The 18089-nt window shown below is 42.2% G+C and overlaps 1 protein-coding gene across 1 annotated transcript in view; it reads left to right on the top strand.

The window, feature by feature from the left end:
- vta1 (vesicle (multivesicular body) trafficking 1) overlaps window positions 1–18089 on the top strand; it is a 96637-nt gene that overhangs the window by 19197 nt on the left and 59351 nt on the right. The window contains exon 2 of the mRNA XM_030046695.1: window positions 8703–8797. Coding sequence (XP_029902555.1) covers window positions 8703–8797 — 95 coding nt within the window. The remainder of the gene's footprint in view (window positions 1–8702; window positions 8798–18089) is intronic.

Genomic DNA, 18089 nt, shown 5'->3' with positions numbered 1-18089 from the left:
AGTCGCCTCTTCCTGCACAGCAAGTGGTGAAGACTTTTCTCTTTTCTCCCTCCCATCCGCCCCGAGCATCTCTCTCTCTCTCTCTCTCTCTCTCTCTCTCTCTGTCTCACACAGACACACACACACACACTCTTGCAGAGCTAAGCAGCAATCCTGCATAATAGCGTCCTTGTCATTTATAAGAGAGAGAGAGAGAGGGGGGGGGAAAGCGAGGCTACTTTGGCCCAGATTCAGTTTGGCACAGATTCTCAATGACCGACGTCAAGTTTGCGTCGAGGGTGGGGCGCTGCGCCAGGAGCCTCGATAGCAGCGCTAATTCTTCTTCAGTGTTTTCTTACAATAAGATCACACTTGGAGACACCTGTCCGCCCTCCCACCCCCCCTTGTTCAAAGCAATGCACCGGCTGTCTGGTTGGATGAAAGAGAGAATATAACCAAGTCAAGCTGTTCCAACGGGAAAAGTCACCGGTATTTCTTAAAGTTGTCATGAAGCTGTCGGGGTGAGGTGTTGAATTCCCTGTGTGGATTCATGAGTAGAGCAGTGGCACAAACATGGCGAGGATGAGGGCTGCATAATTCATCTTCCATGATCATATATCAGTCTTTTAGTTTCCACAGCTAATAGAATAGGGTTTTGGCACATCATCACATGGAAACAGTTTGTTTAAAGGTGTCGCGTGTTGCATTTTCAACATCAATAAATCATGACACCGGCAGCTATTAGTGTAATGCAAGCTGCAGACAAAATACTGTCCTAAACGTTGTATTTTTCATTGTTTTATAGCACAAAGGCTTAATGCTTTACGGCACAAATATGAACAGTGTAATTGGTCCTTTTTTATGGATAGCACTGATCACGTACTCCGGTATTATTCTACCTTGTATTTTTTTTTAAATGTGATTACCATTTCACCAAGACCTTTTAGATATCATAGGAGCTCATCATGTAAATGTGCCCAGTAAACATACATAGAGAAATTCCAGTGTAGTTTTGTGTTAATCAGTATGTTCTTATAGCAGCCTATCCAGGTATAAATGAATAGGTTTCATTCCAACAGTTTCATGAGATGACGCGAGGGCTTACGCTCTCAATGCTGCCGCCAGCACATAAAAATTTATGATCTAGTCTACGATCATGGGTTATGAAATTCAAAACTCAAAGTCATGATTGAGCTGTCGATGCCAGATGGATGGACATGCTGACGTTCTGCTGACTGCTGCAGATTGGATCATAACCTGCCTTTTTCTGCCATGCTTTCATTCGAATTTCTAATCTGGCAAAATGTTTTTTTGATCTGTAAGTTGTCGGTGATGATCTGTTTCAGGGCAGTTATCGGCTTGGATCGGTGGGCGATTGATTGGTGCGCCGCTAAATAATATACAGCTTTGTCCCAGCTCCACTGATTTTACACAGTTTAAACTTCATGTCAGCTTACTTCATCGATATATTTGATCTTTTCCTTCTTCTCCTTCTTCCTCAGAGCAAATGACATCCAACATCCTCTTTGGGACATGAAATAATAGTGTTTTAGCAAAATGGCGTGAGGAATGTAAAATGCTTCATCTAACACCTTCAGTTAAGGCTGGTACTGATATCCTGCTATGAGACTAGATGTTGTGGACTTTGGATGTCATAATATGATGGTATAGCATAAGTGTCGCCTTGTCTTGGTTTTAAAGGCTGCATTACAGTAAAGGGATACAATTTCCTGAACTTAGTTGACTGTTCTGTTATTTGTCTCTGCCTGCTAGGTAATCATATCAACATGATATTTTAAAAAGTTCCTTTTGTGTAAATATCTTATGAAAAATCAAAGGGCACACCTAACATATCTGCACTGAGTTGATATTTAGGTATCCAACCAGATATATTGTGATGTTTGGGGTTGTCTATATCACTTAGCCCTGTCTTCTTTCAGTACAGAAGTTCCCCGGTAGTTGATAGTGGACCAAGGTTTCGGGTAAAATCTCAGTTAAAGGTCATTCCTCTGCTGAGGAAGAGGCATACAGTCACCTCATGCATTTAAATGACAGGTCTCTGAGGCATCCAGGCACTGGCTGGAGATGGCACTCCTCAAAAGCTTTGTCTGTGACAGAATAAACTTCTTTCTTTTCTGTGCTTCCTCCTGACCGACATCAAAGCACCAAGTCACTCTGTTTTCTCTTTGTGTGCATTGTCAGCTGTGGCAATAGTCTCCACCTGAAGGTTATGGTTTTAGGGCACTGCTGAATGATTTAAAATGGCATGCAATATAGCAGCAACACGCATGAAGGCATCCTTTACTGTGGTGATGAGTATGAAGGTCTGGGGGGGCTCTGCCATCCCTGTAAAGTCAGTTAGGTCCACATAATTTCAATAAAAAAAGGGCTTGGAAGGGCATCAAAGCTGTTTTTCCAACAGTTGCCAACGCTTTTGTGTGCTGTTTGAAAAGTTTTCTTCAAAGTGATGCACATGAGACAAAAAAAAACCTCAAAAAACAGGACCTCAAGAAAGTTTACCAGTTGCCCCATGGATGCCACAAGTGTAAAACCAGCGGCCAGTACTCAATATTGGTGTGGATGCTGCACTGATATCGATAGCCGGTTACAGATTCAGGTTAAAATAGATGATTATAATTGATTATCATGAGATTTAACTCAAGATTAGTATCCAGTAGCCCAGAGTAACATGTCAGAAATAAAGGAAGTGTCTTTATTTTCATCATTTTTGGCACATAGAAATTGAATGATGGGAACAAGAGGGATTTTTTTTTTTTGTTTTGTCTTTTGGCCTTCTTATTTTCTCCAGGAACCGCAAACTAACAGTCCACACCTTTCACTGCTCTGGGAAAGCTGTGATTGGTTTGATGTGGCATCTTTTAATACTTTCATTACTAAAAAGCGGTATTGGTGTGTCCCTTCAGTAATGCACAGTTAACATCTTTGATCTATCGGACTGCTGAAATCTGTTGTATAAAACGGGGAGATTCTGCCAAGTGGAGACAACATTCATTGTTCAGAGGGATATAATACCATGAGCAGGGCGACCACAGCCTCTGTTGTCTGCTGTTCATGCCAACATGTTCCTCATGGCATAATTTCCGAGAGCCATGATGAGCCTGTGATGGCAGATGAAGTTCCTTTATGAGGGACTGCAAAATTTGATACAGCTTCATGATGTCAGGGACTGATATCCAGCTGGCTGGTATATAGAACAACCTCGATACTACATTGTAATGTAATTCTGGGGGGAAAAAAAACAGAGGTTGTGACACATGATACTCCAACATGATTGACAGGACAGATTCCTGTGGCTGCTGCTAACGACCGCCAGAGGCCACAAGTGTTGGGGAAACACTTCCGGAAAGTGAGGAGGGCGGCTGAATCTCGGCTCTGCTGTGGTTTTTGAATTTCCGTGGCCTCGCATCCTCTCCCGCTGTCAAAGGCCTCTGTGTTGCAGCTCATTGTCTGTGAACGGCCAAAGTGAATGTTGCACTGTACGGGTGTAACAGCACAAAGAACGGCTTTGTCTCTTAATGACTGACTAACTGGCTGACTGGCTGACTGCCTGACTTGGTAGCTGGCTGCTTCAGTGGCTGGTGGCTTTCTGACTGACTGGTTACATGGCTGATTGGCTTCCACATGCTGCAAGCACATGCATGTATGTTTCTTGCCTTTTTTTTTTTTTTTTTTTTTTTTTTGGAAATATTGAGTAGTAAAGGCTTCGGAGGCTTGGCAGAGGTTTCCCCACCAATCTGCCTTCTGAAATGGCACATTGTTCTGCTGATGTTTTGCAGGACAGTGACAGCGCGCTGTGACTCAAACATGAAACATGCGGTGGAAAACAGAGGGCCCACCACGTACAGCAAAGTCCTAAAACGGGTCTGAGATCATCCCCTGCTGGCAGGCTGCATCCGGGCCACATAACAGACCTGGGTCAAACGGTGGTTGCAGATAAATCTTGGTGTTTGTTTTTGCGTCACTTGGGGCACCAGATGGTAGAAGTTTGCCGCATCCATTCGTACAGCTTCAGATAGTTTATGAACCGCAGAAAAGTTAATAAATCTGACTATAAAGCAGCTGAATTTCCTGATTTTGAAACATTTTGTCACTCATTCTCTTGTCCTGAGTGGTGAACTCCACCCAACTGGCACTGTGAGTAACCTAAAACAAACCAAAAAAAAAAGCATACGCAAATACTTTTGACCTGGGGTTGGCATGCGCAGACACATACCAGAGCAGATCATGTTAGATTTGGCCTAATTGTGTGTAATGTTGACTTTAGCCGATACGTTTGTTTGCCAGCCAAGTTGGTCAGCTAATAGGTGGCCAAATATGATGTGTGATTTGTCATATTGTAAGGTCTTAAAGTTAAAAAACACTTGCACATTCAGGACCTGGTTGCTGTAGTTTAGGTGGAATTATTCCGGTTTCGCTTTAGGATCTAGTGTCCATGCATGAGTTTGTCTCAGCAAAGAAAAAAGCTCAGTATAGTTTATTTGACCTCTGATAGTAAATTCTCACATTTTCGTCTACATGCAGATTGTTGTTTCAGCTTGGACTGGAATTAAAAAGTGAAATAACTTCACTAGGTATGCGTTAATCATTTGTTTTGTTTTCAAACACAGCGTTTGAATTGCAGACTGACTTTAACATCACATACAGTGTTCAAACACCTTTTCAGTGACAAGTTAAAAAAAAAAAAATCTTTTGTTGTGGAAATTAACCTCTGTGTTCAAAACGTTTTTCTGAGGCTGAAAGAAAGTTTTCTGTTGTGTATTGCAATGTATTATGACACATCGTATCCTGTCCTATGTATTGTGATATGTATTGCACTGTGAGGCATGAATCACCCACACACTGATGCTCATGAATCACCTCTGATGGCCCATGGCAGAGGAAAGTCACATTCATAAAAGTATAAATAACAACTCAATGAAAGTTGTGTCAACAGAGCAAACTACAGAAAAGGACACTCCCAATCATTAAGAGGCATTTTCATTTTCATTTTGAATTTCATCGGTATTACAACAACTTTCAAGAGCGTCTTTTGCACCGAGCCCCTGATAATTTCTCACGCTGTCTCAGAACCGATGTGATGTTGATTCATTGGCGTTAAAATCCCGCGTGTTATACCTTTAATGCATTTGTGCTCTGTGATAAATGATGTTGCTGTCCAGTGTGGACCTATAGGGTGGATGAATAGTTTAGCCAGTGTAAATTGGCTTGGCTCACAGACATAAGCAGGGTTATTGTGGAAGTAGCGAGCAGATTGTCGCGGCCACACGGTAATCTGGCTCCGTGTCGCCTCATAATCCCTGCAGCTGCTCTCCGACTGGAATAAGAGGAAAAAGTAATTCCCCTCGCCTCAGACTGATGCTGCAGTGCTGACTCTGTTCAACTGCACAAAGCACAGTCTGCCTGTGTTCGCCACACACACACACACACACACACACACACACACACACACACACACACTCAGTGAAATTACTAGAGGTGGGCGAGATGAGTGGTGTGTGTTTGCCTTACTGTACAGTTTTCCCAGCTGGGTATATTTGCGTTGTGATCCTCTGGTGCTTACACAAATTCGTGTGTGTGTGTGTGTGTGTGTGTGTGTGTGTGTGTGTGTGACGTGGGACTGTGAAAGCTCTACTGAACTGACCTGCTGATTTAGTACCGGTGGATATTTTTTATCTTACCACAAGGACCCATTGATAATTTATGCTGATGGAAGGGAAGCTGTGAGTGTGTGTGTGTGTGTGTGTGTTTGTGTGAATGTGTGTATCTGTGCATACATGTGTGTGTGTTATAATACTGATTGGGGAAAAAACGGATTTACTGCACAGCTCTGCTTTATAAATGTGAAGCAGACATGTAGTGTATTTCCAGCCTTTCAGAACAGGTGAAATGAACAGCAGCGAATTGGCAAGAGAATTTCTTCAAAGAAAAAAAAAAAGGGAGAAATGATATTTTCTTTCCCTCATTTTTTGGAGCTTAAGTGAAGCTACTTGGCAGTGGTCTTATTAAGGCAATTTGGTCGCTATCTGCTGCATAATTGCCTTATTCCAGAGCATGCAGTTGTGCATTAACCAGTGGAAAAGTATTTTAACTACATAATAACACTATGTAAGTATGGAAATCTCCTTAATGCATAATATACTTACAAGAGTGTAACAACATAATGTTAGGGTAAAATGAATGTTAGAAGAATCGTGCCAACCTGCCAGTGCAGTTAGTAAAATATTTCACTGTGCCTGCCTTTCAATGTAGGGAAGGTAATGTTATAATCAATAACACGATAATAACAACAGCGGTGATTAAAAAACGACTCACCTTCACCTGCTGGGGCCTGGGAGAAACTAGGGCTGGTCTCGTTTTTTTTTTTTTTTTTTTAGGCACGGGAAGTTAATTTTTATAGCACAGGTCATGAACAGAGGCAATTCAAAATACTTTACAGGGAAAAGCCACCATGAAACACGTAAATACTGTCTGAAAACACAAGTGTCTGGTGACGTTTTGTTGTTTTATGGTGTAATTCTGATTTTCAGATGGGATTTGTATGAAGAGTGGCCAAGCTGCAGCGACAGCCTTCTTGTTTTTAACATCGCTGCAAAATGATCATAAAGTTTCATCTGTATCGGACACGAAACAGGTTTCTTCTTACCTTACATGTTTCGGCGGTAAGCTTCCGCCTTCATCAGAGGTGTCGCTAGGTGGTGTGTGACGTGTCTTTATCAGCTGATGTTACACGTCAGCACCCGAAAAAAAGAACATCAAAAACAGTGTGAAAAGGAGATGGAGAAAAGACAGACACGAGCAATAAAAGAACAGGCACTGCAGGAGAATTTAAAATCGGCAATAACAGACCATTGCAAACGGGAAAATCACATCATGGATTTGGAAAAAACAAAAGTCATCCGCACTCAAGACAACAAACAGCAGCGCTGGATAATGGAGGCGGTGGAGATCAGAAAATGAGCGCAAACAACAATGAACCGGGACGAGGGGGCCTACATGCTTTCCACAACCTGGGACAGTGTACTCAAGCAGCAGAGTGACGGCAAGAGGCGTGGCCGACCTGTCAAATTTGACAGGTAGGCTACGCCTCTAAGCGTAACATCAGCTGATAAAGACACGTCACACACCATCTAGTGACACCTCTGATGAAGGCGGAAGCTTACCGCCGAAACATGTAAGGTAAGAAGAAACCTGTTTCGTGTCTGATACAGATGAAACTTTATGATCTATATAAAGTGTAGACACTATGAATCTTCATGGACTATCGCTGCAAATTGTTGAGCCCTTGCCCTTTTATTTTTAGGGGCTGACACTGAGCAATGACAGACAATGTTTCTGTTTTAGAACGCTGATATTATTTTTTTCCCTGTTCTGATGCAGTTGTAGAGTACTTTCGGGCAGTTAGCTGCGGAATAGCAAAACAACAATACAAATACAATGTGCATCACCAGTCCCCGTTATTGCACAATGTTACTGAGTCTTCCCTTATTATCTTAAACTGAATATAAAGTTAGGCCAGAAGCACATTACATGGCTCAATGTTAAATGTTGTAGGACATCTCACATTTCCTACCAAGACACCCAATGCCAGCTTGCATCAAAATAGTGCCCCGCTTCAGGGCGAGGCAACCGTGTGAGTTCGCACATCACAAAGCTCAACAACAAGGGACGACAGCATGTGCAGAATGTCGACTGAGCCGACTTCAAACAGATTTGACGAGACGTCTCAAGTCCCGTAGGTCTGGTCTCGAGCGTCTCGAGCCCGCAAGACGGAAAGCCAAACGGGTCACCAGTGTGGACATTTGTACTTTAGGAACGGTAAAGACAACAACAACAATTACAGATCAACTGGCTGCAGTTTTTGTTTGTACAGATGGAAAGAGGAAGGAGAAGACTAGGGTTTGAGCACGTACGCGGTCGGGTCGACACAGCCTATAAGGACTGTTATTTTTTCAAACAAAGTTAGAGGTGAGAAAGTTTCCCCAACTAAAGGAGCAATCACTCCGACTCTATTTGTCTGCTCGCCCGTCTCGCCTGTTTTGCAGTAAACACAGTGATGACGAATCGTGCTGCACTCTAATTGGCCGGTGTGACAGATTGGTTCGTCGTACCCTCTCACAATCTCAAAAGAGCAAAATATCAAACATGTTTGAAAATGATCTGGACGTCCCAGACAGTCCCAGACGAGATCGAGAGATAGGGACGTGATGTTTTGACCTTCTCACGCTTTGTGAGCATCAACAGTCTCAGAAATTTGTCTGGGATGCCTGAATCGGCTGTGATATTGTACGGAATGTGGTTCCCTGGTCCCGGTCAGCTCATCAGCCAGGTAGGTGGCCGATGGGTTAGTCGGTTATTTGGCTTTTCCGTTCGAAGGTTGGTTGGTTTTCTACTAGTCTGCAGTCCAGCCAAGGAAGTGTTCATTCAGATAGTCAGTCGTTTCTCCTTCATGCCGGTTGCTGGCCCTCAGGTCTGCCAGCTGGACGGCTTCAGCTAAAGTCTTCGATGATGTTAGGAGGAAAATCTGACCATGGAGTTAATTGACAGGTGAGGGATTGTGGGAGTTTTCCTGACGGAGGAGCAGCTCTTTATGATCTGATCAGCGCTGCTTTAGGTGGCGATCTTTTTGACCCGCTTTCTGTCTCTCTGTTTTTTTTCCCCTTTGTGTTTGATCCGTTCTTTTCCTCTCTTTTGCTCTCCTGCAGGTCGGCTCTATGCGATGCAGACAGGCATGAAGTTGGACAGTAAAACACCGGAGTGCCGAAAGTTCCTGGTCAAACTCATGGACCAACTGGAATCGGTAAGACACTCCTGCCTTGGCCCCGTTTCCACACGGGTCGACAGTCACCGCAGTAATCCAAGAGGTTCCTTCCAAATATGAAAAATCTGTACACAGCATCAAGCTCAGGACGCAGCTTGGATTACTGCAGTCCTGGAGTAATCAGGATTTTTATCCACTGTTGGATGTAAGCATTCATTCGTTGCATCAGATTATGAATAAATGAGCAGATTAATCCTGCTGAGTCAACTCAATCAGTCTGGTAAAAGAAGTAAGTTGAATAAATTGCTACTATCTTTGGCCTGACTTGATTCACAATTAATTAAAAAAAAATACTTAAAGTTATTTTGATCTAACACAGAATGCTATGAATCTCAACTTCAGTTTATGTGCACATTATCCACATTTCATAACAAAAAGGACCGCTTTGCAGTATTGCACATTCATTTACGGATCTACAATATCTTCATAAAGTGCTGAATTGAATCGTAAATTGAATGTCCAACTCGTGAATTGAATTGATGTTGGTGGTGAGGAACCATCGATCAGCTCTTCTGTGAACTGGTTGAAACCCATTAATGCATCGCACACAGGGGGAGATCTCCAGTCACATGATCGTTTCATTAAATTCAAGGAAGGGTCACGTGACTTTGACAAAAATGATAAAATGTCAGCAATAACGTACAACTATCACTTTTATCTCAACCAAAGAAATCAATAGAATATTCACTTATTTTCTCAAATACTGCAGATCAATTTGGCAGTGCTCTGTTTTAGGGATTAAGTGTCTGATGACTGAGCGACCTGAGTTTGGCTCTTGGTGCCTTGATATAAGTGACACCCACTCTCGAAAGTGACTGACAGCCTAAAATTAAAACAAATTATGGTATTTTACAGCAGCGGTAGAAATGCCGAGCTGCAGTCTGATGACAGCTGTTTTGAATTTTAAACTTGAAATATCATCTTTCCAAAATGTCTCTCCGTTTCCTTGCTTCCATCCAGTTGCTTTCCTTGAGTCTCTCTCTCTCTGTACAAACAGCATTATTAGATTTTTAATGTCATGCAAAGCAGCAGTACATAAACATATGTTTAATTCAGTTGACTTTCAGTTAAAGCCCCCAAGTCCAGGGGCCATTTTCCTGTTAAAAGCGGCTTACTTTGTCTTTGGCTCACAAATGGAGCACTTTTACAGACTTGATTCTCTATATTTTTGACTTCCTGAATGATAAATGTCAGCTGGTTATTATTTCTGAATAATAAATGTCAGCTGATGATATTTCTTTCCTTTTTTTTCCCCCCCAAATGGACATATAGTATTTTGGAAATGAACTCATTCCTCAAGCTCTCATTGCAGGCAAGGAAATTTCCACGAGCCCCCAGCTAAATCCTGGCAAATTTCGGCTACGGCTGGCCAGTTTATAATGGTTATAAATAATCAGTGTGATCATTTCCAGGTCTTGAAATTCAAAGTTGCACAGAAGAGAGAGAGAGAGAGGGAGTGGGAGAGGGAGAGAGGCGGTTTTCAATCCCCACATTCATATAAGGCTACTTTTAAAGCTACTCACTCATGTCATTGTGATATGCGTCATGAGGAATAATGCTCTACTCGAGAAAGATATGGGCTTGTTGACAATCATATTACCCAGACACTATCAGCGTACATCATATTGAACCCTGAGCAGAAGTAAATTGAAGAATGTGCCGGAGCCCAGAAACACACAGGCCTGCAGGCATGTCACCTTTATCATTGGACCACATGGATGAATGGCTCTTTTCTCGCAAAACACGCCGTGGAGCTCGAAGACTGGGGTCCGCTGTAATGAATATGCACGTTCACTGGCTCACACACACACACACACACACACACACACACACACACACATTCATCAGTGCCTCAGCAGCCTCTCTAAAAGGCTTGACATTTGCCTGTTGTGCGTTAGCAGCCGGGCCGATGGCTGTGGCCCTTTTCTCAGGGATGAGGTTTCCCCGCGCTAACCTGCAGCAGCCAGCACCTCCGAGCGGATCACTGTTTCTTAAACTGGGGAGGGCGCCCCCTAGAGGTCGGCTGTGCTCCAGGGCACAAAACTAGCTTATCCATGATCTGTAAATTACAGATTTTTTTTCCAATTCAGTGAGCTTTATTAGCATGAATTGCAGTTAAATGTATATATACAAAGCTATGATAGCAGTCAGTAAAGATAACATTCATAATGCTGGTAAATTAAAAGAAACAATTATAATGATGGTTGTGGTAATAGCAATAATGTAAAATTAAAAAAGAAAGGTCAAGGATGTGCACACAGGTCTTTTTTCTTTGTCAGTCAACCGTGTTAAAAACGAAGAGATGGTTATCTGCTGTGCTATCACAAACATGAGGGCTAAAATTCATGAAGAAAGCACTTGTAGCATTAATATATTGAAATATAAATAGGAATTTAATGGGGTAAAATTACAGCAGCCCTAGAACAAAAACTGCAGATTCTGCTCTGAAAGGTGCCACTTCAGTGTCTTCCATGCTGCCTTTAGTTATAATGAAAGTAAAAAAAAAAAAAAAAAAAACAACTTTACACACCTCGGAGAAAGCCTTTAAGAGTGACAACAAATAACGAGGGAGAGGAGAGAGGAGACAGACGAATCTCGCAGGTTTTCACATCGTGAGCTCTCACATAGTTAGAGACAAGATGCTTCACAGGTAGTGCAAGAGCCCCACCTAGTGGCTCATGTTGAGAATTTTTTTACGGCTCTCGAACCGTCAAATCATTTAATAAACGTTCATTTGCAGCACAAAAATTTGGATAAAAGTAGATCGTAGAGAGTGTTATGCAGTGGGGAATACAGTAAATCATGTAAAATGTTGCAGTGTATGCTGATACATAAGTTGTAAAGAGTAATTTTTATTAGCACATTGTCTGTTGATTTTTACTCATTGTCTCTCGAGTCATGGGAGGCAATCTCTTTGCTCTAATTTATCTCTTAAATGCTGTTTTAACAAATCAGAGCGTTCAGATGAAGCCTGGTGACCTGCCAAAGTGGCTGCTCGAGTTTTGCCAGACAAAACTGACCATCGTTTTGTTGATGGTCATTTTCCATCCTGCTTTTCAGAGATAAGGAGAGCGAGAGGAAGAGGGGCAAAGCATCTGAGCCATGTCCTACTGACCTTTTTGATTTGTGTGCACTTTAAACACAATATAAAAACATTCAGCCGTAAAAATGGAGGTGCGTCAGCAAAGTTTGGCAACCACTGAAGTCGAAGCTTCAGCTGATAATCTCCCTGTTTCTCACTCACTGTCTCTTTTTTGTATCTTGCTTTGCTTGCATCTCAACTGTTTCTCTCCTTTTCTTACCTCACCTTCACACACCAACACACACCGCCGGCTACCGCGCTGCAAATCCGAGTGAGTCAGACTAAATATCAGCCCTGTGACTTATTTATCAGTGAACACAATTACATCTGAACTCCTCTGGAAAATTAGACTGATTGAATTTTGCCGAAGAGATCGGGCCTTTTGATTCCATCTGCTTTGATGCGGGGCGAACAGATTGTGCTGTCATGGCTGTGTGACTCAGGGGGTCAGACATGTATTCAGGTGAGTGATGCCACGCTGTTCAAAAGGAAATTATTAGATGTCCTGAGAACACTCTGAATCAGCTAAACTATTGCAAGAAAAATGACTCGGTGTGCAAGATACTGGGACCATCAGAGCTGCTAGAAGCTCCCCAATGGAGGTCAAACAAATTAGCTTTTTATATAAAGCCACTGAGGACACTACATGGGAGGAGAGGACAGATGGGCTGCAAAAATACTATAAATGGTATATTAAATATACAGCAAAAACCCCAAATCCAAATAGGCTGCATTTTTAGCCTTTTTATAAGCGTATGGAGCCTCCAGTAGATTCATAAACAAGTTATTTTGATGTCGAGAAGAATCCAAGGACAACAAATCGGCTTACACTTTAAAGTATCTTTCTTATTTATGCAAATTATAAGCAGTGGCGTCTAATTTTCAGACACTTCTTATGATGTTTTTGTTTTTGGAGTGCAGAGCTTGTTCCTGTATGCCACGGTTAAAGGGATTGCTCTCCTCCAACACAAAAGGATGTGTCGCTTACCTCTGGTGTGGTCCATCCATCCGGATCATTTTCTGATTGCTGATTGCAGCAATAGAGGCACTCGCACGACTCGTCTGAAATTTGGATGGGTTTACCTGCCGAGTGTGTGCTTTCAGAAACGCTGTGAATAAAGCCGAAGCGGCGAGCAGGTGGAGGGCAGCAGAGGAGCTCATTTGGGCCAATCAGTGAAAACTAGAAAGAGGAAAGAGGATGCGTAATGTTGACTCTCACATCACAATTGGTCATTTTGCTGCAAAAAATGCATGTAATATTACTTAATGTAGCTTTACCTCTGGATGGCAGTGCCGTCTGTTGCTGCCAGTATAATCTGCCTTATAGTCACGTCCAATCTGAGCCCTGAGATTACGCTTGGAGTAAGTGGTAAAACATCTTTATTTTTGTATTTTGGTGAACTGTCCCTTTACGTGCTCATTATGGAGCTGAGGAGGGCGAGAGGAGACACGAGGGGCAAGGAGGGACGTCCCACTGCGATGCTTCACTCACTTTATTGATCGCTCACAGCCAATTAAAGGAAGCCCTGGACACAGATGGAAACACACACACACACACACACACACACACACACACGCACCCCGAGCTGCTCCTTTGAGTCAGGGTTTAAAGAGGCTCCAGGGATCGTCATTACTGTCTTACACTCAGGATGCCCGTCCCCTGTCCCAGCAGGACACACATCCGCTGCTTTGATGTGTGTGTGTGTGTGTGTCTATATTTGTGTGTGTGTGCCTGTATTTTGCAGTGGTATGTTTGTGTGCTTAATTGTGTGTCTGTGTGTGTGTGTGTGTGTGCATCAGTCCATGTGTTTGTGTGCTCAATCCATATGAGAGCTTTCTAGAGACCAAAAAAAAAAAAAAAACAATTTACTGAATTTCCAAACTTCCAAAATGAAAATTGGATGAAATAGTATAAAACTTTGTAATTTACATTTTATAATAAGTGCACATCAGTTGTCATGGATGTTTGGCTACCTCAGCCGGTATTAAGGCTGTAACTAATGACTATTTTCATTGTTGTTTAGTCTTTGTTTCCATTCAATTGATTAATGGTTTAGTTTGATAAAACAATTAAATAATAAAATGATAATCAGGTCTGATGGCAGGTGATCAGAGTCCAATGCGATGCCTTCAATTTGTTTCCTCAGTCTAACAACAAAAAAGAAAATATATTAGACCTAATTTTATATTGATATAAATGCAGAAAATGAAGACGATCTTAGCATCTTAATGATATAAATTGTATAACTGAAGCTGGAATCAGAAAATATTTGGTCTTTACTTGATAAATGACAGAAATGATTAAATGAGTAAAAAAAAAAAAAGTTAACTGACTAATCATTTTTATTTTTTATCTGCTGCTCCACCGAATGTCTGGAAAAGTTAAAATAATGACTAATACACATCACAAAGTCTGAAAAAGTTAAAAAGGCTTATTAAAGCTCGACGATGCATTTTACACTGTTGGATTAATACAGAACAGTGACGGTAACACAACCGCAAAACATGTTTTATTCATAGCGCTTTATTAATACTGATCAGAATCGGATTTCATGTCCCATAACAATTAATTGTCCCGTTGTCTTTTCTTATTGCATAGCTTATTTATAGTGTAAGAACATTCATTACCCATGTTCTTTGATGTGCATGTGTGTGTATGTCTGTGTGTGTGTGTGTGTGTGTGTGTGTGTGTGTGTGTGTGTTCTGCTGCTCTGTGAACTATCCAGTAGTCATGAGTCATCCGTATGGAGCGAGCGAGGCAGGATTTGAAGTCACAGCAGCTGCTCTCTCTCTCTCTCTCTCTCTCTCTCTCTGTCTCTCTCTCTCTCTCTCTCTCTCTCTCTCTCTCTCTCTCTCTCTCTCTCTCTCTCTCTCTCTGGTGATCTGGCTCATGCCGACACAATCCATGCTGGACTCATTAATTCTTTATTCGTCACACTGGAAGATTCCCCCTCGCTGAAACCCAACTCTCAGAGGCTCCGCTGGCTTTCTCTCGAGGACGGTGGAAAACCGTCCGTATGAAAATCTGTCTCATGTGGTCCGGTTCGGGGAAACCACCAGCGGCCACCGCGCGGGCGCCGCCGCGTTTAGAAGTTTTGTCTCGTCTGGCAGCTCCATCGGCCCGTGAAACAGTGGAAACACCTTGTGAATACTGAGACGAACCTGCTACTGTGGCCACTTTACTGAAGACGTTTCCTGCACTTATGTCTCTCCATTCTCTCTGTCTCACACACACACACACACACACACACACACACACACACACACACGCTTATATGCACATTTTTCTTGCGCTTATTCTGTTAGTTTCTTCTTGAATCTGTGAGTTTTGCCATTCCATGAATTGATACTGACACTTAGATACTGCAATAAATATGCTTTACTCACTTTTTAGAAACAAAAAAGTATTTCCCCTCAAGGAACCAATAAAGTATTTCTGATTCTGATTCTGAAAATCCTGGAAGGCTTGCTTGAAATTATTCCTTCAGCGACGCAGACAACCATGGAAAAAAAACGAATGCACTCCGTCTTTGAATGAAGCAAAATAATTATTTATTCCTTTCGCAAGGCAACTAAACGGACTCTCAGTCTCCTTCAGGGTCCCTTCATTCAAAGACGGATTGCCTTAGCTTTTTCCGTGGTTTTCTGCAGCACTTAAAGAATTACTTCAGGCAAGACGTCCAGGATTTTGTTTCTAAATGTACGTTTACCTGCTGCACTAAAGAGCACCTGTCGTACGAGCCACTGGAGCCATGCGGCGCCTCCTTCTCCCTTTGTGAATAACAGTGTGCAAAATGCATAACAAACATCCAGTATGAATAAGAGACAATACAATAGAATAGGAAATAGAACATGTGAGTGCACATTTTTGACTTAGTTTGGGAAGGGTTCAGGGTGTTTTCTTTTTCTTTTTTTTTTTTTTTTTGATAAAAATTGATCATTTACTATAGCCTGTAATAGGCTATTGTGGCTTCATATGCTTTTTGTTTTATTCGGTCAGATCTCTTGACCCCATGACGATTCGTGTCTCTGCAGGAAAGAGACTCCTGTCCTTTTGTCTGTCAAACTGTCATAACCTGTAGGGGCCATGATTATTTGAAAAATAGTGTTTACTTGTGAGATCATCATGCGTTGAACAAATTAATTAATGCCTGTTTTGGGGCCCAGGCAGGTTCAGGCATTTTTGGGCAAAGGTTAGCTAAAGGATTTGAAATCTGGCCCCAAGTTAAGCTCTGTGCAGCAGTGTAATATTAGCTGTGCCAATAGTGGTGGACAGTCAGTTTGACTGCTGTTAATTGAAATGTAGTTAATGTATATATTTCTGGACAAAGACATAATGTCATGTCATGTAATGTAATGCATATTCCCAGCAATCTTTGTAAGAACTGGCACTTGGGCAAAATGTTCAGTCGTTCTGCCTGGAGTGGCTAAAGTGCACCTTCCCTCCTCTGCCTTTTCTGAGTGAAAAGTGCAGCAGCAGTTTGTGTTGATAATGAAAAGCCCGGCCCACGTGCCGTCTCCTTTTGTGGCTGTCACTGTCGGCGCTGACGTCCACCTGTCACACACCCCTCCAACACTGTGATTACATTAACAACTGCTGTCACATTTTCTACTCTGCTCTGCCTCTTTGAGATTGGTTGGTGCACATAAATAGTGGCGCAGGTTATTTCCATGTAGCGGCGCTTCATTCTGCCTAAAAAAAAAAAATGCCGGGGGCAGCCGGTGTGTCAAAGTGACCACATGTGGCTGCTCCCCATTGACTTGAATGAAAAAAAAAATGACAGTCAGTTTGAAAATAGTGTGAATGCAACCTTTTCTTTTTTTCACCTTTTTGAACCTTTTCAGCAAAAATGATTCTTAATCAAAGCATACATATAAAAAAAAATGTCTAAACTGTCAGGACTTTAGGACTGTAATTTTTGTTGTCAGTGTAATTTTGTTTTTCACACAAAAATCACACAAAGCTTCACAGTCAGTCGGAGGGATGAGATGCACGGCTGCAAAGTCAAACCTTTCATCTGCAGAAATCATGAAAAACTGGGGAGAGACTTAGAATCTGTCACATCGAGTGGAAACCACAAAACATTCATGGGCCACTACGGATGAAACACTATGAAAATTTTACATCACGATTATAATGTCCAAAATCAGTATTATCGCCGTATTGTTAAAATGTGCTGCACATGTTGCTGAAACAGTAATGATGCACACAGTGAAAACAACAGCAACATTAGCAGCACTTTTTGTTTGCAGGAACATTAAAATACAAGTAATGACACAGCTGATACCTGAAACATATCAAATGTGCCTCGACAGACTCGATGTAGCAAAGGTGGATGGTACAGTGAGTTTTTTAAGGTGCGGTAATCAAATACGGATGTAATCATAATTACAATTTGAAGTGGTAAAACCAATTTCATTGTGGTTTATGATGAAACCGGTAACCGTTTCAACTGGAGCTCACTCTTGGTTTTAACGTTCATCCTACCTAAGGTGATCTGACCACAGGTGGACACCAAAAACAGAACTTCATTCACACCTGGCATCATCCTACATCTCACATTTGTCTCCAGGGACCCCTGTGATCATATTGTGATCATAAATCTATCAGGATTACCTCTTTCTTTTCTTTCTTTGTAACTTTAATTCCTCTTTATTTCACTCCAACTCTCTCTGTCCCTTCGTCCTCCTCACTTCTCTGCTCCATGTTGTCACTATCTCCTCAGTATCTGCCGCCTGTCCTGTTCACTGTAACTCATCAGGACACATTAGTGTGACCCCTGACCACGCCCGAGTGTGCTGCGACTGATTGGATCACAGCACATCTCCAAGACGCATTGCACCCCGCGCACGTCTGAGCCACATTTTAGGGCGTCCTCAGACCTCCGCTTCAGCTTTCAACCATCGTGCAAAAGGACATCGCCAGAGTTCTTCAGGTGTTGAGAAAAACTTTGTCCAGTCTGAGTTCTAGTACATCTGGACATCAGACAAAGCAGACTCTGATCAACCCCCCTCAGACAAACTGCAGTGAAGGTAGAGACGCTGCTTTGTAAAGTCCAGGCTGCAGCACCAAGGTTACCAAAACTTCAACTCTGAAGCGTCCGACAACCAAATCTGTGCTTCACACACGTCGGACATCACGCTCTCATTCCTGTAGCAGGCGATGGGTTAGGGTTAGGGTTAGGGCTT

This window comes from Myripristis murdjan, chromosome 24 (assembly GCF_902150065.1).
Source record: "Myripristis murdjan chromosome 24, fMyrMur1.1, whole genome shotgun sequence".
Lineage (NCBI taxonomy): Eukaryota > Metazoa > Chordata > Actinopteri > Holocentriformes > Holocentridae > Myripristis > Myripristis murdjan.
Note: the sequence above shows the minus strand (reverse complement) of the source record. Positions and strands in the feature narration are given on the sequence as shown.